This window comes from Bufo gargarizans, chromosome 6 (genome assembly GCF_014858855.1).
Source record: "Bufo gargarizans isolate SCDJY-AF-19 chromosome 6, ASM1485885v1, whole genome shotgun sequence".
In the NCBI taxonomy this organism is placed as follows: domain Eukaryota; kingdom Metazoa; phylum Chordata; class Amphibia; order Anura; family Bufonidae; genus Bufo; species Bufo gargarizans.
In genome coordinates this window covers 6,925,843-6,949,156 of record NC_058085.1, presented here as the reverse complement: position 1 = coordinate 6,949,156, position 23,314 = coordinate 6,925,843, and the positions used below count along the sequence as shown (strand labels likewise).

The 23,314-nt window shown below is 43.3% G+C and overlaps 1 protein-coding gene across 1 annotated transcript in view; it reads right to left on the bottom strand.

The window, feature by feature from the left end:
* LOC122939905 (ABC-type organic anion transporter ABCA8-like) overlaps positions 1 to 23,314 on the bottom strand; it is a 322,317-nt gene that overhangs the window by 136,853 nt on the left and 162,150 nt on the right. Inside the window, 11 exon segments of the mRNA XM_044296113.1 lie at positions 6,910 to 7,029; positions 7,215 to 7,354; positions 8,940 to 9,030; positions 10,435 to 10,573; positions 10,969 to 11,088; positions 12,292 to 12,467; positions 13,275 to 13,385; positions 13,575 to 13,633; positions 13,756 to 13,921; positions 14,370 to 14,517; positions 14,611 to 14,796. Of these exon segments, the coding sequence (XP_044152048.1) occupies positions 6,910 to 7,029; positions 7,215 to 7,354; positions 8,940 to 9,030; positions 10,435 to 10,573; positions 10,969 to 11,088; positions 12,292 to 12,467; positions 13,275 to 13,385; positions 13,575 to 13,633; positions 13,756 to 13,921; positions 14,370 to 14,517; positions 14,611 to 14,796 (1,456 nt within the window).

The following is a 23,314-nucleotide window of genomic DNA, read 5'->3' as shown; positions in this document are numbered from 1 at the left end:
AAGAGATATTTATGAAGATTTTGAGGAGGACTGTATGAAGGATTTGCCTCACCAGAAAGTTGTATATGAATTTATATAACTTTCTAGGTAATTAACAGATTAAACAATATGTGTAATTTTTAACAGTATATGAAATTTTTTTAAATAATATATGTATTCTTAAAAGTTTTAAATACAATATGTATTCTTAACATTGAATTCTTAAATAATATATGTACTTTAATATTATATCTATTATGTACAGAATTAGAGTGTGAATATATGTTTGAGAATGCGGTCATCTATATAAAATTGAATTATAGTAAAAACGCAATGGAACCGCATTACACAAAAATCGTAGGATTATCGCATAGAGAGCTATGCGTTATTTTAATTATCCAATCTTTGGCCATATATATCCATTGCTATAAATGAGCATCATGAAATATGGGGATATATATAGAGATAGTGGATTCTATTTTTATGAATATGTAATGAGAACACGTAACTTATTCATGAAAATATACCTATTATGAGATTGCGGTTTTATATATATATATATATATATATATATATATATATATACATATACATGATCTGTTTTAGAAATCTATATGACTTATTTTATTATATATGGTTTTTGGTTTAAAGTGATATACCTAGCTATTTGTTTAATTATTTTTTAACTTAGAAATAATGAGTTTGTGGGTGATATATTTGCCCTTCCGACATAGGAAGGAACCCACGTCACTTCCTATGCATAGTTAATCAATCTGGACCACACCTGTGCAGGTGTATAAAAACCAGTCACTTCTAGGGGTAACTTAGCCACTGAAGAAGGAGTCGTAGTCACTCCGAAACGCGTATGGTAACTACCCCATGAAATGAAGCACAATACCGGAGGACTAAAAAGCGCTTAAAAAGAAAAAAAGACGCGAGGGATCGGTGAATTTTGGCTTATAAAAGCAAAGACCAGCCGGATATCTGCCTTCCTGGAGAGTCGATTCTTTTGGTAAAGTCTATCCCTGCGAGATATCTACTAAAGGCGCAGAAGGAATATATTACCGATCGACTCCCAATACAGTACGGCTGCATATGATCACCGAGGATCCCGAATTCGCACTGAACTCTGTTGAAATCAAATCTCCATATCGCTGCCTGTAAAGAATTCCATCAGACGTGGGACGCCACCAGTGATGCAACAAAAGCCGGCATCACTTTATCTATAACTGTGAGTAAAACAGCTCCGGCTTATTCCTAATAACAGGCAACAACATTGTAGCGAAAATTCATGTGTTACGACTATTAAGCCGCACAGATACAAGTGACTATTCAAAAAACACTGTATCCAAATATCAAGTTCATCTTTACTATTGCGACCTTACCTATTGGGGTATTGATCGGGTTAAATAACCCGTTTGGAAAGACACTTTTGTACCATACAACAAACTTTGGTCAAAGTACAGTATTGATACTATTGTATTTAACATTTTATTAATTTTAGTTTGTGTATTTTAAGCATGTCTATTTAATAGTGTATATTACTAATAAATATTGTTTATATTAATTATCCGTGTGGAACCGAATAGTGGTGTGCCCTACTACTTTTCTCCTTCTTTAAGACCTTGTCTGGATTTCAGGGAGCTGAACAGTATCACAATTCGTGACCCTTATCCGCTTCCTCTGATCCCGGACCTGTTTAACCAGATTGTTGGGGCTAAAGTTTTTTCCAAATTAGATCTAAGAGGGGCATACAACCTGGTCAGGGTCAGAGAAGGAGACGAATGTAAGACGGCCTTCAATACCCCTGAGGGCCATTTTGAGAATTTGGTTATGCCCCAGCCGTTTTTCAGCATTTCTTGAACAGCATTTTTTATCATTTAATGGGGAAATTTGTATAAGTGTATTTGGATGACATTTTGATTTTTTTCTCCTGATTTCAAGACTCATAAGGAACATTTACGTCAGGTCTTGCTCATCCTGCGGGAGAATAAATTAAACTGGAAAAATGTGTGTTTGCGGTTCCAGAAATTCAATTTCTGGGGTTTCTTCTCTCCGCTTCTGGTTTTCGCATGGACCCCGAGAAGTTCCGTGCTGTGCTTGAGTGGGAGCTTCCTGAGAATCAGAAGGCTCTGATGCGTTTTTTGGGCTTTGCCAATTATTACAGGAAGTTTATTTTGAATTATTCCTCTGTTGTTAAACCACTCACTGATATGACCAGAAAGGGGATAGATTTTTCTTCCTGGTCGGTAGAGGCGCGTAAGGCCTTTTCTAATATCAAGGAGAGTTTTGCTTCCGCTCCCATCTTGGTACAACCTGATATTTCTCTACCCTTCATAGTTGAGGTTGATGCTTCTGAGGTGGGTGTGGGTGCGGTCTTGTCTCAGGGTTCCTCTCCTGCCAAATGGCGACCGTGTGCCTTTTTCTCGAAGAAACTCTCCTCCGCAGAGAGAAATTACGATGTGGGAGATAGGAAGTTGTTGGCCATCAAGTTGGCTTTTGAGGAATGGCGCCATTGGCTAGAGGGAGCCAGACACCCTATTACCGTGTTTACTGACCCTACTTGGAGTCAGCCAAGCGTCTGAACCCGAGACAGGCCAGATGGTCTTTGTTCTTTTCAAGGTTTAATTTTGTTGTCACGTTCCGCCCTGGGGTTAAGAATGTGAAAGCAGATGCCCTGTCACGTTGTTTTCCGGGAGGTGGGAATTTTGAAGACCCGGGTCCCATTTTGGCTGAAGGTGTGGTGGTCTCTGCTCTTTTTCCTGAATTAGAGGCAGAGGTGCAGGTAGCCCAGTCAGAGGCTCCTGATCTTTGTCCTCCTGGGAGGTTGTTTGTGCCTCTCGCTTTAAGACAAAAGATTTTTAAGGAACACCACGATACGGTCCTTGCTGGGCACCCGGGGGCAAGAGCCACAGTGGATCTCATCGCTCGGAGATTCTGGTGGCCGGCGCTTCGTAAGTCGGTTGAGTGTTTTGTGGCAGCCTGCGAGACCTGCGCTCGTGCCAAAGTCCCTCATTCACGGCCATCAGGTCCTCTCCTTCCCTTACCCATTCCTTCCCGTCCTTGGACACATCTGTCCATGGACTTCATAACGGACCTCCCTCGTTCCTCGGGGAAGACTGTGATTCTGGTGGTGGTGGACCGTTTTAGCAAAATGGTGGATTTCATCCCTTTTCCTGGCTTGCCCAATGCTAAGACGCTGGCGCAGGCATTTATTGATCACATTGTCAAATTGCATGGTATTCCTTCGGACATAGTCTCTGATAGGGGCACGCAGTTTGTTTCCAGATTCTGGAAGGCTTTCTGTTCTCGCTTGGGGGTTCGGTTGTCATTCTCTTCTGCTTTCCACCCGCAGTCGAATGGCCAGACAGAGCGCGTCAATCAGAATCTGGAGACATATCTGCGCTGTTTTGTGGCGGAGAATCAGGAGGATTGGTGTTCTTTTTTGTCCCTTGCTGAGTTTGCTTTAAATAACCGTCGTCAGGAGTCCTCTGATAAGTCACCATTTTTGGTGCATATGGGTTTCATCCGCAGTTTGGGACATTCTCTGGAGAGGGGTCTTCTGGTTTACCTGATGAGGACAGATTCTCCTCGTCTTTGTCATCTATTTGGCAAAAGATTCAGGATAATCTAAAGAGCATGAGTGAGAGATATAAGCGTGTGGCAGATAAGAGACGTGTGCCTGGTCCGGACCTGAATGTTGGTGATCTGGTGTGGTTGTCTACTAAGAATATCAAATTGAAGGTTCCCTCCTGGAAGTTGGGTCCTAAGTTTATTGGGCCTTGCAAAATCTTGTCTGTCATCAATCCTGTTGCCTACCGTCTTGATCTTCCTCAGACTTGGAAGATCCATAATGTTTTTCATAAGTCCTTATTAAAACCTTATGTCCAACCCATTGTACCCTCGTCTTTGCCTCCTCCTCCGATTATGGTTGATGGTAATCTTGAATTTCAGGTCTCTAGGATTGTGGATTCTCGTGTTGTCCGCGGTTCTCTCCAGTACCTCGTTCATTGGGAGGGTTATGGTCCTGAGGAGAGGATGTGGGTCCCAGTGACGGACATTAAGGCCACTCGTCTCATCAGGGCTTTCCATAGGTCCCATCCTGAGAAGGTGGGCTCTGAGTGTCCGGAGTCCACTCGTAGAAGGAGGGGTACTGTCACCACCAGACATCTGAGAAGCTCTGACAGATGCCTTTCAGAACCTCCTCCTTGAGCTTCCTTTGATTTGCTTTCAGTTCCTCATCTCGTTAGCCTCGCTCAGCTGTCATGTAGTTGTACTGATTGCATCCCTTTAAATTCCTCCCCATAGTGCATCAGTTTGCGGTTTATATTACTTCCTGGAGTGTGTGTGCATGCTGATCCTACTTCCCAGTCTTCTACAAGATAAGTGTTGTGCATTCATTTGTATTTTTCTGTTTGCTGGATCCCAGGTGACCCTGACTCCCTCCATATCTAGTGTAGGGAGCCGGTGGTCGTGTACCCTCACTATTGTAGGGTGTTCAGGTGTTATACAGTCGAGGTACGAGGATATGCGATCATCTACCATTGGGATTTTCACATAGGCTGAGCAGTGAGGGAGAGAGCCAGGTCTTATGCAGCGGTCTCCCTTTTTGTTCCTTAGTTTTGGATCCAGTGAGTCATATATTCATTTTGTGTTGTCTTGTTTCCTGTACACATTCCGTGACATTTAGGGGCTTAATTAGTTAATTACTAATTAGGATACTTAAGGCAGAAATTTTTTGTTCAATAAAAATTCTGCCTGTCCTGACCAGCTTCACAGGGGCAAATACCCCACTTGTGCTGCTGTTAGGACTAAGGGAAAACAAATTTACGTCAAAATTGATGCTTCTAATTATAATGGGTATTCATTGCCTTTAAGAGCCATGTTGATTTATATTCACTGTTTTGTATGGATTTTCATGTAGGCCGAAGTAAGTCCATGGGAAGATTACTGCGCCGTTCAAAAGCTAGTGTTATTGTAACAATATATTATACATTTAGACAGTTAGAAGATACACCGCACCTGCAGATTTAGAGGCCTTATTGTATTTCTTATCTGAACATGAATTCCACAGTGTGAGAATTGTCTAGATGTTCCTCAAAGTATACATGTATGTATCAAAGTTTGTCCCTTGGCTCTAAGACAAGGCCTCCAGATGTCAGAAGTGTTTAGTATAAAAAAAATATCAGGCATGTGTCAGTGGGTGCGGCTCACAGCTTTATCCTACCTCACAATGCATTGGTGATACCACTATGGAGGCATGTGAGAGCCTGGCTGTGAGTTAATTTCTAGCATTGCTCAGACCCTGTTCACACACCACAGGCGTTTTAGTGGTAGGACCCCATGCATACTGAGACACCGTGAAGTGGTGCATGAGGGGCTCCGATATGTTCCTGACTGGAAGATATTGGAAAAGTTTTCAGCTTTTAACATCGGCCTGAGGAATTAGCTAGTATTGTCAGTTGCGTATCATTTTAGTGCATTTTCTGCAGTGATTTGTGTGTATATATATTTTTTCATCTGCACAATGTATCATTTTGTGTAAGAAGTCCTTGTGGTGCATGCGGTCCGCACCGGCATCCTCCAATGTATGCATTATTTGCTGGGGATTGCCGTTGTCTGCGGATTGCATGCAGAGGAATTGCTCCCCCGGTTATAGATACCCTACAGTGTCTGGGTTTGGAGCATTTCCACCCTTTTAGGCCACTTTTTTAAGTGAGTTTATGTATGAGTTAACCCTTAATGGTATGATGCTTATAGCTTATACAACAGTGCCACCTAGATATGAGCAGTTAATAATACACCAGTAGCAAAAGTGCATTCTGGGTAGTATTATGACGTCACGTTCCTTATCAATGCACACACCCATCCAACAATGATTGGAAAGTTCCAAACTAGGAGGGTGTGTTCATCTGATAAGTTTTGGGTTAAGAAACCAGATACCAAAAAGAAAGGAGAAAGGGGAAAAAAAAACAAAGAAACATTTGGATTATAGATCTCTGGAGAAACATTTGGATTATCGGGAAAAAGCTGGCTGCCCCAAGACTCTGCACATTACTTGACCCTTGTGTAATGTATATTTTTGTTTTATGCAGTACTGATCTAAGTTAATTGGCTTAATACTTAGCCAGATACCTGCTCATTTGCGGACGTGTAACGTTAGTTGCTACATCAGTATTTTCTCTGATTTCAGTTACGATGCATATAACTGAATAAAGGGGAAAATATTGGAGAAACTCTCTGTTGGGAATCTTTATATTCCCTAGTTTGATATCCAGCCAATGATTTATACGTTTTGGTGCAATACTACCATTATCTGAAGATTGGTCATCATTTTGGGGCAGAGCAAGGGCTCATATCTGTCATCTTCTTGATTGAGTTTTCCGCATAATCCATTGATTGTATATTTCTCACAATTTTAAAGCTGTATTGCATAATATTCTTGTGTTGGTTGAGTAGTGTTTTTTTAGCACCATATAGTGGTGAACTCTGGGTACTGCATATCATTGTATATTATTGAAATTTGCGTTGATTCATTTTTGATTGTATTTGAAACTATTGTATAATAAATCATTTATATTTTTGCATAGACGCTTGTACCCTGTTTTACTGATTGCACAAAATAATCAGGTTCTTGATTGAACTCTTTTTGAGATGTTTATGTCCATCTTGCGCGTCAATATCGTTTGAACAATTTTTCTTTTGATCTGTTACATTTTTTATTTATATATAAAGCATTTGCTTTATATACCCGACAGTGTGGATACTGGGTGAGTGCAGATACTGGGTGCGGATACCAGATGAGGATAGTGGGTGAGTGCAGATACCAGATGAGGATAGTGGGTGAGTGCAAGTACTGACTGCAGATACCAAGGGAGTGTGAATATGGGGTCTCTAAAAACCTGGAAAACACATTCAATGGCCATTTACCTCCTTTCTCAATCTCCTCCTCTCCCTCCAGCTTCAGGAAGACGTCGTCCAGCGTTGTGATCGACACCCCGTAACTCATGACGTCCAGTCCCACATGTTGGTCCAAGTGAGAAAACAGAGCTGCACAAATCAGTTAGACATTAGCATTTTCCACATTTCCATTGTTTATAAATCCCACTTTCCCCTCTTACATGGCTGCAAGTTCTATTCTATGAATAAGCTAGCCCTGGATGAGCAGATCCCTTCCCTGTGAATAGTAGAGTGCAGCAGACCAAGGTCATGGGCACACCAGTGATGGACTGTACCTGGGAATGAGTCCATCTTGTCAAAGGGCAGGGTGAATGTCAGGTCCTCCACGTTCTGGGTGGCGAGTTTGGCGCTGGAGACGTGTTGTTGGATAACAGAAGTGATGGCGTCTGGATTACAAGATGGAGACACCTGCATCCTGAGAGAGACCATACCGAGTGCAGGGGTGAAACATAATGAAAACCATACAGTTCAGCTCCGGCAGCACAACTGCTGCATTCTGCCGTAATCGCTGAAAAAATGTGACTCAGCTGCAACTGGGAAATCACCCTGTGTGCAGGAAGAGCTGCTGGGTGGAGCAGCCATGTTCCTCTGCAACTCCTCCTGTCAGCGGAAGGTGATAGGAGGTAAAGTAAAGTCCAGTTTCCCTGAGGAATACTTTAGCCCCTCATTCCCATCTACTCCTATGGCTCTCCATGCACATGGCGCCATCCCCTCTCGGCATCTCCTCCTCCGTGCCGAGCCCTCGGTACGTTTCTCCCTCTTGGTCCACAGTCGGCTCGTCAGTGGGCCCAGAGCACCGACCAGAGCTATGTACCACATGTTTTATCCTTCACAGTAAATGCCGCAAAAAAATCATGAAAGAATTGCTGTTTTTTTGGTTTATCTCATCTCCCAAAAAGAGAAGTAAAAAGTCACATGTACCCAAAATGGCGGCAGCAATTAAATTACTTTGAGCTGTCAATCACTTAGTGTCTGATCTTACTGACCCCTCACTGCCTGATGTAGTGTCCCACTACGTAAAGGTGAACACTACTAAGGGTTAATTGGGTCATGTCGTCCCCCACCTCCTGTGGGAGATTGCTATTGTGTTTTGTATTGTATGACTGCATAATTCCATGTTAATTCATGTGTTCCAGACCTGCTAGGGGTGTAGTTTCTCCTCCTAAGCTGTAGAGGGAGCTAGGGAACCCCCTAGTATATATAGCTAGGCCCAGACAGGAAAGAGTTAGTCCAGTCTAGTCCAGGAGGCTAAGTAGTTCAGTCTAGCCTGCCTGAAGTCCTGAGCAAGTGAAACTCAGAGGTTAGTCCAGGAGAAGAAGTTTCCTCCTGAAGTGATCCTGCAACTTACAAAGTACAGAGCAGTGCTAATCTTATCCAGCCAAGTAGAAAGCTGAAGGGCAGAAGTTTGACAGCAAGAGGATTTATACCAGAGGAAGGTTTCCCTACCCAAGGATAAAGCCAGCTGTTAGGCATACGGGCCTTGGAGAAAGCCAGACAGGAGTCTGCAGAAAGTACAGCCTGATCTGTGAGTTTTATTCCCTCTGAGTTATCTTGCTAGGATTCTACCTGCCATTTATGTAAAGCCTGCCTGATACCAATATCCTTCATATGGAACTGTCTGAAGCTTGTACATAGTTGAACTGTTCAGTAAAGAGGAATTCTAGTTCACTACAATCGTGTGTACCTCCATTATTCCTCCTAACAATCGGTGTGCCACCGTTACCGGCACTGGCGTCACAAACTGTAAGGGATCTTGCCACAGGCACGCTAAACCTACAACACCCAGGGCACCTCACCTACCACCAGGCCTGGCCCATATACCTAGAGAGTGCCCCAGAGGATCTACGTGCCAGCCTCTTCATCACTGCTGTACGCCTGCCCAGGGTATACAAACTGTGAGTACTAAGAGCAACCCTCGGTCTGTTAACTGATCCCCGTGACCTCACATTCGCTCACCCTGAAGGACTGGCGTACTGTACTGACAGACGTCTCCTACGAACCTCAGGTGGTAGCCGATGCCCCAATTTCTTTTCAGAAACAAGGAGGATCCAACACATTTCAGCCGCCCGTTGCTCAGGACCGCCTTGCGATCTGGAGACAGAAGCAGAAATTATCGTCAGGAGAGCCGCTTTGAGATTACTGTCAGGAGAGCCGCTGTGAGATTACTGTCAGGAGAGTTGCTGTGAGATTACTGTCAGGAGAGCTGCTGTGAGATTACTGTCAGGAGAGCCCCTGTGAGATTACTGTCAGGAGAGCCCCTGTGAGATTACTGTCAGGAGAGCCGCTGTGAGATTACTGTCAGGAGAGCCGCTGTGAGATTACTGTCAGGAGAGCCGCTGTGAGATTACTGTCAGGAGAGCCGCTGTGAGATTACTGTCAGGAGAGCCGCTGTGAGATTACTGTCAGGAGAGCCCCTGTGAGATTACTGTCAGGAGAGCCCCTGTGAGATTACTGTACTGTCAGGAGAGCCGCTGTGAGATTACTGTCAGGAGAGCCGCTGTGAGATTACTGTCAGGAGAGCCGCTGTGAGATTACTGTCAGGAGAGCCGCTGTGAGATTACTGTCAGGAGAGTTGCTGTGAGATTACCGTCAGGAGAGCCGCGGTGGGATTACCGTCAGGAGGACCGCGGTGGGATTACCGTCAGGAGGACGTCTGTGAGATTACAGTCAGGAGAGCCGCTGTGAGATTACCGTCAGGAAAGCCGCTGTGAGATTACCGTCAGGAGAGCCGATGTGAGATTACCGTCAGGAGAGCCGCTGTGGGATTACCGTCAGGAGAGCCGCTGCGGGATTACTATCAGGAGAGCCGCTGCGGGATTACTGTCAGGAGAGCCGCTGTGGGATTACTGTCAGGAGAGCCGCTGTGGGATTATTGTCATGAGAGTCGCTGTGAGATTACCGTCAGGAGGACGTCTGTGAGATTACAGTCAGGAGAGCCGCTGTGAGATTACCGTCAAGAGAGCCGCTGTGAGATTACAGTCAGGAGAGCCGCTGTGGGATTATTGTCATGAGAGTCGCTGTAAGATTACCGTCAGGAGGACGTCTGTGAGATTACCGTCAGGAGAGCCGCTGTGAGATTACTGTCAGGAGGACGTCTGTGAGATTACCGTCAGGAGAGCCGCTGTGAGATTACCGTCAGGAGAGCCGCTGTGAGATTACCGTCAGGAGAGCCGCTGTGAGATTACTGTCAGGAGGACGTCTGTGAGATTACCGTCAGGAGAGCCGCTGTGAGATTACTGTCAGGAGGACGTCTGTGAGATTACCGTCAGGAGAGCCGCTGTGAGATTACCGTCAGGAGAGCCGCTGTGAGATTACCGTCAGGAGAGCCGCTGTGAGATTACCGTCAGGAAAGCCGCTGTGAGATTTCTGTCAGGAGAGACGCTGTGAGATTACCGTCAGGAGAGCCGCTGTGGGATTACTGTCAGGAGAGCCGCTGTGGGATTATTCTGTGAATTTGGGGCATGGAGAGTACATTTTCTGCCCACAATCTCTTACCAGCGAGGATGTCCGCCTCGTCCATGAACTGAGTACTGAAGAGAATGACGCGGTCAGATTTTCGCTCATTCAGTATGGCCCACACACGGTGCCTGGAGAACGGGTCGAGGCCAGCCGTGGGTTCATCTAGTAGAAGAACCTGGCGAGATATAAAGAAGCCGGGTGCCAGTGAGCGAGCAGCCACTAGTCTAGTGCTGTAGAGGGCGCCAGTCTAGTGCTGTAGAGTGCGCCAGTCTAGTGCTGTAGAGGGCGCCAGTCTAGTGCTGTAGAGGGCGCCAGTCTAGTTCTGTAGAGGGCGCCAGTCTAGTGCTGTAGAGGGCGCCAGTCTAGTGCTGTAGAGTGCTCCAGTCTAGTGCTGTAGAGGGCGCCAGTCTAGTGCTGTAGAGGGCGCCGTCTAGTGCTGTAAATGGCACCCGTCTAGGGACCACTATGTCCTCCTCCAGCCGCCATATTTCTTGCCATCTATAGATAATGTGTCAGAGACTGCCTTAGATGTACACTGGATGATGAGGATTGTAGTCTGCGCTGCCTCACCTCTGGATCTCCCAATAGGGCGATGGCTAAGGTCAGCTTCCGTCTCTGCCCGCCGCTGAGTTTATTGGCTAGCACATTCTGGAAGTGGCTCATGTCCAGGTCTGAGACAATCTTCTCCACCTATAAATACAGGAAAGACAAGAAGCAGATTTTTTTTCTTCTTTTTTGCCATATTTAATTGTGATTTTTTTCATTGTGAATAATGTGCTGTGGTTTTTGCAAAATGGTGTGGTTTTTACTGCAATTACATATATCACTGCAGAAAACCGCCTCAGGAACCGCCACAACGACGACATCACGGATTAGGTCCGGATGCGTTCAGTGAAACTCACACCATTTTCGCAAGCAAGTTCAGTCAGTTTTGTCTGCGATTGCGTTCAGTTGTTCAGTTTTTTTCCTCGCGGGTGCAATGCGTTTTGATGAAAGTTTACAAACAACATCTCCTAGCAAACATCGGTGAAAAACGCATTGAATCCGCACTTGCTTCCGGATGCAATGCGTTTTTCAATGAAGCCCTATTCACTTCTATGGGGCCGGGGCTGCGTGAAAAACCCACCAGCAGGACTACAATGTAACAACTGTTGCAACTTTCAGCTAAATTTTGTGCTCCAGTTCTTCACTATTTTCTCAGCTGTTCTCCTGGAATCCATGCTGATAGCTCTTACCTACACTGATACATTGTAACAAGGCCTTCACCTGCAGTAAGATCCTTGCAAAAGTTAAAGTTTATCTCCTGTTATAAAAAAAGTTTTCAGAAATGAATAGTACAGGTGAATACAAGAAACTTTGTAATATACTGTATATTATTAAAGAATTATGCTTTCTCCTGGTCTTCTCTGGCTGCTTTGCTCTTCTTTCCCTGTACTCAGCCTCTTCTCACACACAAAGGTCTATGGAGAGAGGAGGAGGCTGCTGCCAGCTAGGAGGCGATTTATTACTCTGAACAGTGCTGGAGCCTTATCTTACAAGATATAGTCAAAAGTGCTAAGTGTAGCAGAGCTAAGAAACTGCAGTCTGTGTCTCTCTCATCATTCAGCCCCTCTACTCTCCATAGACGTCAGTGGTAAAAGCAGGAAAGAGCAAAGCAGCCCGATAAATGCAGATAGAAGCCTTTTTCTTTATCAAGATATATTACAAAGTTTCTTATATTCACCTGTACAGGCCATTCATCATTAATGGAAAATCATTTTATAACGGGAGCTATGCTTTAAGGCCCTGGCAGTGAAGATCCTTGGTGACTAAGAAAGTACACTACAATCTGACCCCCAGACACAGGCTACACCGAGGTCTGCTCCACCTGTACGTTGCACGTGTCACATCTACCTCGGAGGCCACGTCTCGGGCAGCGATCCCCTTTATCCTGCAGAACAGCTTCAGATTTTCCCTGACGGTCAGCTGGTCGAACTTGATGTCAAACTGCGGGCAGAAGCCGATTCTCTTCTGTATCTCCTCCAGGTGCTGAATGTCAGAGAGCGGATGGTTGCAGATGGAGGCCGAGCCTGAGGAATGGCAGAGAAGATGTATTCAAGCAGGGAGGCCACTGTACTGGTACGTCCACACACGGAGGACACGCAGCAGATTTTCTGCTGTTGAATAGCAGCAGAAGAAATCTGCAGCTAGAAACTGACCTGTAGTCCACAGCGGGTCAATTTATGCCACAGATTTCACTCTTTGCAATGCAAACCCGCAGCAATTAGGCCACACGTTTTTTTGAGAGGATTTTCTGTTCCGCAAGGCGTGGACACACCCTTTAAGAGCGAAACCCACAGTATAACACACAGGTAACGGAATGAGGCGGATGTGTGGGCAGTATGATGCCTCAGTGGTTAGGACTGGGAGCCTGGGTTGAAATCTGACAACCGCTACATGTTCTCGTGGGTTCACTACCTGACACTCCACTTTCTTCCCACATTTCAGAAATGAAAACTTGAAGGGGTTTCCAGACATTTTTTTTTAAAAGGCCATGGTGGGAACCTGTATAAAACAAATAAATAAAAAACAGTACTCTCCCAAAAACATCCCACTGCTCAAGTGCCCACAAGGGTCCTACAGCGATCACAGGCCATTCATCACTAAACACATGACCACTACAAATGACCGCTGAGGCTAGTTAGTGATTGGCTGCAGCACTCACATGAATGATGAGCAAGATGTGACTGCTGCAGTGGGACATTTATAGGGCGAGTACAGTTCTTTTTTTATACAGGTTCCTGCTCTGTAGACATCTCCCAGAACTCCTTTCATTTTCAGAAACCTATCAGGCAGGTAGGTGGTGACTACAGTTGACTTTCCAGGAAGCTTCTCACCGCTGGTCGATGTGCTCATCCCACTCAGGATATTCAGTAATGTTGTCTTCCCGGCGCCGCTGTGACCCAGGAGTGCTGTGATTTGTCCCTCGTAAATATCCAAATCCAGACCTGGGGGTGAATCCAGACAAGTATCCAGTAAATTCCTGTGTAAAGAGGGGCGTTCTGGAGCGTCGGGTGCCGGTTTAATGGAAGTTTGTGGCGCTATAATACTCTATATATGATTTCATGTAGGACTATTTGGTGCAGACAATGATAGTACAATACTTATCTGGATTGGAGGTTTCATGCGCCTCGTACCTCTTAAAGCTTCAGTCTTTTTGTCTTTGCCACTGTAGATTTTCTTAACTTTATTAATCCTGCAGAAGGTGACAAGGAGACATCAGCAGTGTTCTGATTACAGAGCCCTGTGTACGTTGCATCGATAGGGACAGTAATGGCCCACATTACACACGAGTCACCTCCACCTGCGGGAAAATACCTGATGGCCTCTCTTCCTTGTAACTCAACTGGGACCTTCTCTATGTAATCTCCGAAGCCCGCCGTTCCTCTGACTTCAGGGTCCAATGGAACTGGGGTCTTTTTCCCTCTTGACCAGTAAGTGGATCGCAGGAAGAAGAGCGCCTCGTGCCTCATGCCGTGCTTATCTGTTACACACACAATGGCCTCAGATCGGGGGCAGTAACATTTTACCGGATAACGGAAAGCTCTGCACTTGTCTAACAGACTTCATAGCAGTTCAATTTCTCACCATTTTCAAGAACTCCCGCTCAGCACTCCAGCTGTTGTGAAACTACAATTCCCAGCATGCTCCATTCATTTCTATGGGAGTTCTGAGAAGAGCAGAGCAAGTATGCATGCTGGGAGTTGTCGTTTCACAATAGCGGTAGTGCCGGAGGTTGCCTACCCCTGGCCTACAGAATGTATGAAAGCAAGGATCGGGGGCCTAACTTTCAAAATCCTTAGTTTTTAATTTTTTTTTCTACCGATCCTGAGTTACATTATGTCTTATACTCTACTCACATCCAGAGCTGCATTCTGAATGCTGCAGATTTTTTGTTACTGTAGATATGACACCTTATTCTTCACCTTTACCTGCCAGAATCTTATCAAAGTACAATGTGAGGAGGATGTACAGGACGCAGTCCAGCAGCAGGGTGATGTAGCTGGTCAGCAGGTGCGAGGAGTCTCCGGTGATGTCCGAGAAGAAGGCGCCCTCAAATTCATTCTCCATGTGTATGCTCTGGAACCAGACAGAAGCCATGTCTGCCGGGGTTTTGATATATGAATGATGCAGTATTCAGTTTTTAGTGTATGGGTGCTCGCTGCTACCTACCTGTGTGATTCCAACAGAGAAGGCAAATGGTGCAAAAACACACAGGACGACCTCTAGGAAGACGGGCAGGACGTTCACCAGCGGCAGCGTGCTCAGGCTGGAAAGGAAAAGTGTGATAAAGAATCCAGAGATGGCGACGAGCCGAGGCTTCCGGAGCAGAGCGCACAGCATGAACGTGAAGCAAATCTGCAAGAAGATGAGGAGGAAATGTCTATTACTGGAAATTAGTGGCTCCCGTTTAAACATGCACATACTGTATATACACACATATACAGTGCTGCCCATAATTATTCATACCCCTGGCAAATTTTGACTTAAAGGGGTTATTCCACCTTTCAATTTCCAGGCCATTGCATCGCTTTCCCGCTCTTCAACCCGCTCAGTCATGGGGCGTTGTCCTCTGTATTGACTGACAGCGGAATGAGCGCTCTGCAGCTCCACTGACTCCGCCTACCCTGCCTGCGTGCGCGCTCCCGTGTCAGCCGTACCTTCTGCCAGCAAGCACCTCATACTCTCCTCCCTTCATGCTCCCCGATCACCATGGTAAGATCAATCACATATATCCTGTGAGTATACCGCAAGCTCATATATCCTGTGAGTATACCGCAAGCTCATATATCCTGTGAGTATACCGCAAGTTAAGTCTGGGGGCAATTTTTGGGGGCAGTGTGCGGACAATTTGGGGGGGGGGGGCAGTCTGGGGGCAGTCTGGGGGCAGTGTGTGGGCAGTATGGTGGCAGTCTGGTGGACAATTCTGGGGGCAGTGTGGTGGCAGTCTGGGGGCAATTTTTGGGGGCAGTGTGCGGACAATTCATGGGGCAGTCTGGGGGCAATTCTGGAGGCAGTGTGCGGACAATTCTGGGGGCAGTATGGTGGCAGTCTGGGGGCAGTATGGTGGCAGTCTGGGGGCAATTCTGGGGGCAGTATGGTGGCAGTCTGGGGGCAGTGTGGTGGCAGTCTGGGGGCAATTCTGGGGGCAGTATGGTGGCAGTCTGGGGACAATTCTGGGGGTAGTATGGTGGCAGTCTGGTGGACAATTCTGGGGGCAGTGTGGTGGCAGTCTGGTGGATAATTCTGGGGGCAGAGTGCGGACAATTCTGGGGGCAGTATGGTGGCAGTCTGGGGACAATTCTGGGGGCAGTATGGTGGCAGTCTGGTGGATAATTCTGGGGGCAGTGTGCGGACAATTCTGGGGCAGTATGGTGGCAGTCTGGGGACAATTCTGGGGGTAGTATGGTGGCAGTCTGGTGGACAATTCTGGGGGCAGTGTGGTGGCAGTCTGGTGGATAATTCTGGGGGCAGAGTGCGGACAATTCTAGGGGCAGTCTGGTGGATAATTCTGGGGGCAGTGTGCGGACAATTCTGGGGCAGTATGGTGGCAGTCTGGGGACAATTCTGGGGGCAGTATGGTGGCAGTCTGGGGACAATTCTGGGGGCAGTGTGTGGTGAATTATGGGGTGTAGACTTTTAATCGCCAAAGTTATAATAATATATATATATTTTTTCAAATCTCTATTCCTGAACACTCATGGTATGCTTTTTTTTTAATTATTTTTATGATTCAAAGGCACATTGTAAGGATTACAATGAGGGTATATCCGAGACAGAACTTCATGAATTGGAGACAACTATGTCATCAATGCAGGTATGAGTAATCATTCATCTATTTTCTTGATTTTTATATGTACTTTTTATGTAATGGTGCAAAAATCTATATATTTTTTTTCTAAATTGGGTGACAGATCATCCCAAGACATCACATAGTCTTTATAGTATAATTATTATACAATGAATAAACAAATTTTTTTGGGTTGGGAAACACTGTTTCCACTCAGTTTTCTTCATATTTTTTAAATAAAATATAAAACAACATAAATTCTGCATAGATTACCGCAAAAACAAGATCCAACAAAGTGGTGTTTGATAAAAAAAACTAAAAAAAAACTGTCATATTCTGAACCCAGTTATTTCAAGCAAGTCTATAAAGAACTCTCTCTATATATTCTTTAGAGGACTTTTTTTGGTTGTGAATTTACATTTATTTAGAATAAAATTAATTTATAATGTTGGATAATAATAAAATATGAGTTATTACATAGTATGCTATAACTAATTACTAAGCTTTTTTTTTTATTTTAAATTCAGATATCAGAGAGCGATGAAAGTTGGCTCAATCAAAGTCTTGATCAAGAAAATTATCAAGAAGATGAGGTATTGAACAAGCAAGTAAATTTAAAATCTTTATTTTAAAATAAATAAATAAAGCAAACATTTTTTAATAGCATTTTGTACCATAAAATTTTTTTGGGGGGTTTTCCGAAGGGCCTAAATAAATTGGGTTATGTTCATCCGTTAAATTTTTTTTAAATTTGAAATAAAAATATGAACCAAATAAATTAACTGGATGACCTTTTTTTATTTGTATCATCATTGCTTTGACTATTTCTATAGGTGGAACAATTTTTATTTATTTTTTTACTTTACTAGCCAGCCAATCTAATTATTAATTTCTTTTTTAATCTCTATGATGTAATACTATATTTTTTTTATTTATTGATAAGTCATTAAAAAATTCAAATAAATAAATAAATTTTTATTAAAATATTATTTATTTATTTTTTTCCATAGGAAATGATTAGTCTAATTAAGCGCCTAAGAAAAAAGAAATAAGTATGCAAACCCAGGTGAAGACTATTGTTTTCAGACTGACCCATTATGGTCCCTGGAGGAGTATTCTGGTATTGAAGAACAAGACCCAGATAAAAGATTGAAACAATTGGACTGGTGTACATGTGGAGGCTGTGAAATTATGAAATCTGTGAATGATTGTTTATGTTGCTCCGAGATCTATGCCTTGAAAAGTTTCTTCTCACCTGAAATAACATGCATATGTAAACATCCATCTTTCAAGGATGTGTGTCAAGACAGGGAGGAAATTATTTGTCTTCTTACAACTATGCAAATTACCACCGGTCGTGCTTTCAACATAGAAAATCCAAGGTAAGTAATTTGTTACTTTAGACCAGCGGTTCTCAACCTAGGGATCGGCCCTTTCCGGGGGGTCGCCTAAGGCTTCCTATTAGGGCTGCACAAATTGTAGCGTTACATTACCCTACTTCGTGAGATTTCCCTACCTCCTGACTTCCCGTCGCACTGCTAATAACATGAGGAGGCGTTCCTGAGTTTTGACGATCTGCGCATGCGCAAACCGACAGTTTATGGAAATCTCAGCGGAGTTCAGCTTCACACCGGGACATTGCGCATGCGCCGGCAGGAATTAGCCGCGCTTGCGCACTGGGCCGTAATATTTGCCTACTAAGGCTCTCCTGCGCATGCGCAGTGTCTCAGTGTGAAGCTGAACTCCGCTGAGATTTTCCATAAACTGTTGGTTTGCGCATGCGCAGATCGTCAAAACTCAGGAACGCCTCCTCACGTCATTAGCAGTGCGACAGGAAGTCAGGAGGTAGGGAAATCTCACGAGGTAGGGTAGTATAACGCTACAAATAGGAGAGAGATTGTTTCACACAGGAGTAACATACTTTACACGCAAAGACAGTTGTGACATGTGCGCAGTTTAGGACACATGAGGGGACACATAGGGCCATGAGGGGGACCAGCATAAGATGCTATGTGTCTTATGCTGGCCCCCCTCATGGCCCTATGTGTCATAGCACACATCCCCTATAACAGTGTACTCCACAGATCCACCCCATAACACTGTCCTCCACAGATCCCCCATAACACTGTCCTCCACAGATCCCCCATAACAGCGTCCTCCACAGATCCTCCATAACAGCGTCCTCCACAGATCCTCCATAACAGCATCCTCCACAGATCCCCCATAACAGCATCCTCCACAGATCCCCCATAACAGCGTCCTCCACAGATCCCCCATAACAGCGTCATCCACAGATCCCCCACATAACAGCGTCATCCACAGATCCCCCACAACACAGCGCCCTCCACAGATCCCCCACAACACAGCGCCCTCCACAGATCCCCCACAACACAGCGCCCTCCACAGATCCCCCACAACACAGCGCCCTCCACAGATCCTCCATAACAGCGTCCTCCACAGATCCCCCATAACAGCATCCTCCACAGATCCCCCATAACAGCGTCCTCCACAGATCCTCCATAACAGCATCCTCCACAGATCCTCCATAACAGCGTCCTCCACAGATCCCCCATAACAGCATCCTCCACAGATCCCCCATAACAGCATCCTCCACAGATCCCCCACAACACAGCGCCCTCCACAGATCCCCCACAACACAGCGCCCTCCACAGATCCCCCACAACACAGCGCCCTCCACATATCCCCCATAACAGCGTCCTCCACAGATCCCCCACAACACAGCACCCTCCACAGATCCCCCACAACACAGCACCCTCCACAGATCCCCCACAACACAGCGCCCTCCACAGATCCCCCACAACACAGCGCCCTCCACAGATCCCCCACATCCAAGCGCCAATTACAGAACTACCTAACACCTTGTAATAGACTGGCATACATCCTGCATATCAGATATTTACATTACAATTCATAACAGTAGCAAAATTTGTTATGACGTAGCAAGGAAAAAAATGTAATGGTTGGGGGTCACCACAACATGAGGAACTGTATTAAGGGGTCACGGCTTTCGAAAGGTTGAGAACCACTGCTTTAGACATACATTAGTACTGTATTGCCACTTGATGTGACTGATCTTTATTATTATAAAAACCCGTCATTCTATGTGAAGGGTATTATCTTCAAATCTGGTATTTTTAGTATTTGAGACATATCCTTTTAAAAAAACAAAACAAAAAAAAAGATATGTTGCTCAAACAACGAAAAACAGTCTAACCATCTCGTTTCTGTTTCAGCTTTCAGATGTCTTCGTCTAGCTGCATATCGAGCATTTTCTATGTGGGTACATGGCCCACTAGGTAAACATAATCCGAGACCTATACCAACTTGTGTAGTGTTACAAATTCAAGCCAACTTTCCAGATCAAAACGGTTCACACTGGTTTTCAATATTATCAAGATGTGCCACTAACCCAATCTGATTTGGATTTAAATTTTTTGAGAAATGTTCATATTGTTTAGATTAAATAGATGTTTTACAATGTTATTACTAATTTGTATAATTGACAGTCTGTCTAAATATTAAAATCACAAATTCAATTATTATTATGATTATATATTCTATGTATGAACATAACACATGGAATACGTGTTTTCTACATGAGCCATGTCTCATATTCCCTAAAATACACAAAATGAAAAATAGACATTATGGAGAATCATAATAATTGAATTGGTATATAGAAAATATTTTTTTCTATTGTTCAAGTCATTTAACCCATTTGAAAACTAGTTTTTATATTTAGGTTTTAAAAAATAAGTTCACAATTTTTCTACATAAAAATTGTATATTTGTCAATTTTTTTTATACAAACTGATGTAGCACTTCCATTCATTCATGGTGTGTACCACTGTAAGTACTTACGCTTTTTAGTCTTCTGCAAGCGCATTCTCTAAAATGTTTACCAATGTTTTACTTTTCCTTGCATTATAAATATTAGGTTGCGACACCAAACAACAGTTTTTGTATTTATTCTAAGTGTTACTAAAGAATACCTTTGACTTCGGATGTAGGTAGTAGATTTTTTCAAAGGTTAGGTACTGCCGCTCAAAGTTTACTTCAACTCCATTGTCTAAAATGTTTACACTAACTTTTAATAGGGACAGTTAGTAGAATTTTTTTATTTTTTTTGGAACCTCGGATGTAGGTAGTGAGAAACTCACACTACTTTCCTGGTCGGCCCCCGCTGAGGTCATGGGCACAAGTTTTTTTTTATAAATCGCCCCTGGTCATCCGGTCCAGTCCCCGATAGTTCTCACATGCGGTGATTTCTTGTATAAGGCTGGGACATGTGTTTTGTCTGGGGAGAAGCTTTCCTCTCCCAGGCAATACACATGTCCCTGCCTCATATAAGAAATCCCCGCATGTGAGAACTATCGGGGACTGGACCGGATGACCAGGGGCGATTTTGATAATAAAAACTTGTGCCCATGACCTCAGCGGGGGGCAACCAGGAAAGTATTGTGACTTTCTCACTACCTACATCCGAGGTTCCAAAAAAAATTAAAAATTCTACTAACTGTCCCTATTAAAAGTTAGTGTAAACATTTTAGACAATAGAGTTGAAGTAAACTTTGAGCGGCAGTACCTAACCTTTGAAAAAATTGTTATGCCTTTTTTAAATTTTAACATCTTAAGAAGTTATCCTTCTAACGGAATCAAGAGTTAGTAACTGTTGCTTCAGTTTTAATATGGTTATAATAAATGTCTGTGGAAAGAAATGCAATAAAATTTTCTGCTAACATAAAAAAATGTTTCCATGTTCTACCAACCCAATGTAATAAAACTATAACTCTACAAAATATGTTATCATAGGATAATTGATTATAACTATGATAATAATATAAAGATATAAAGTAAAATTTGATAACAAACTTATTGTTTTATTTCTTGTACCAACTGTATATAATATTACAGAAAAATTTGCAATATAGGTTTTTTTTAAACACTAAATAATTATTTTTATAGCTAATTAATAAAATTGGGTAAGGTCCAAACAAATTCTGGTTCATGTCCAATAAAGGTCCTATAACCGACACACCTTATTGTCTTCCAAATCTAGAATGATATTTTTCAATCATATCCTTAGACGATGGTTTTTCAATTGGTGCTATATTTTTGGGGAGTGATGTTCTAGTTGACTCCCAATCACTGTCAATCTTGTTTTCTGCATAAAGAAATATGTCACTCAGAATCTCTTCCAGGAATTGGTTGAAACGAGGTTCATATAGTGTCTTGACCACCCAAGCCTTACGGGCTTTTGAATACTCAACGCGAAAACGTTTTTATCTTGCTTCTTCATTTTTGTTTTCAAAAGTTTGGAATGCGACTTGAACTCTGTCAATATTTCTATTGTGATCTAGAACAGCCAAAGTGGTGCGTGCCACCATACCATCAAAAAAAAAATGGACACGCTTGGGTCTGTATTGTAGGGCGCTTGCATGAAAAACTTCCAACTCGCCAGTGTGACAGAAGAAAGATAAGTGTTCCAAATCACGTAGGATTGTTTGATTTTGAATAATAGCTTTTAATTTGGCAAATGCTGAAGAATCTTCAAGTAACCATTTAGTGTGTGGTTGTCCAGTTAGATGATGGCACTTACAGTATGGCCCGTCATCATCCCATTCGTGTACATTGACAACATGATAACAGATGGACTTCCAACGTGCCACTAAATCCGATGGATCCTCATTACAATTTCTGGCACACCACCATAGATGGTTTTTGATTGACTGTATCCATGGAGAAATTTTCTCACAGTTTCTCGATTTGGATGCAGACAGTAATTTTTGGCCAACAGATTTCGCCATATGCCAGACGTCAAATTGATGTTTGATGTGAGGATAATCTTCCCTTACGATTTTTCTAATCGCTACATGTCTGTCGGTGGTAATGATTCTGACTTTTACATTAGATGCTAGAATTCTATCCAATGTTTTCTGGAAAGCTATTTTTTCCAAGCTGACAGAGTTTGAAGGGGGGAACAATTTGTTCAACTGTAAAGTCTACTATTTTAGAAGTTTCTGTGTCCAACATGGTGTAGACACAGTATTTGGCTGAAAATCCAGGGCTATCTGATTGCCCATCGCCCGCAAGGCATACTGCTTGTTAGCCGATTGAAGAGATCACATTATTTCTTTCTTGTTTCCAATGGTAATAAATCATTGGAAACAAGTATTTTTTTCTGATGCCTGTAATGTGTTGATCTTGAGATACAGAAAATGTTCAAAACTTCCAAAAAGTTTTTTATTTTCAAAAAATTGTTACCACTGAGCAAAATACCACTGGAGATCAGTAAGTTTCCAGCAGGTCCACGGTTAACTAGGGGCTGGCTAGTCCAAAGGTATTTGTGGTGACCTCTTGAGCATCTCACATCAACATATATTGCTGAACCAGAATGTCTAATACCAATATGCGTTATTTTTTCACCGCAGGACTTATGGTACTGGCATGGATTCATAAAAATCTATTGTTTCAAACAACTGTAATAAACAATGAATTTAGGCTCTTGTTGATCATTTTCCACCTCCGATAATATTGGATCCATATTGTCAATCCTAGTAATTGCACTGAAAAAGTCTGTTTCATCATCATCGCTGTTGTCAGAAAGGTCACTTAGAATTTCGTCCTCCTTACATCTGAATCCTCCTGTGGCAATGCAAATGAATCATCATTGTTTTCAAATATATTGTTTTCGTTGAATTTCTCTTCTACCTCCACCCAATCCAGTTTTTTGGCAACCACGGATCGCATTTTTGGTACAGGAGAACAATTGTGAATCAGCGGACATTGTGGTGTGCCACACACACTCATTGGGATGGAAGCAATAACAGTTTTTTCTTGATTTTTAAAACTTATTGTGGGGGGAGTTGCAAACGGAATCATCTAAATTTGTATCTGATATCTCTACATTCTCAAAATCAATTCTTTGTTCAATGGCTAATTCAGTATCGACATCTTCTATTCTATTATTTGAATTTTGCGTTGATCCGCAGTCTTGTGTTCTGTCACAATCCTGACTGAAAAGACCCTCTAACGAGGTTATGATATCAACATTCCCTTTTTTGG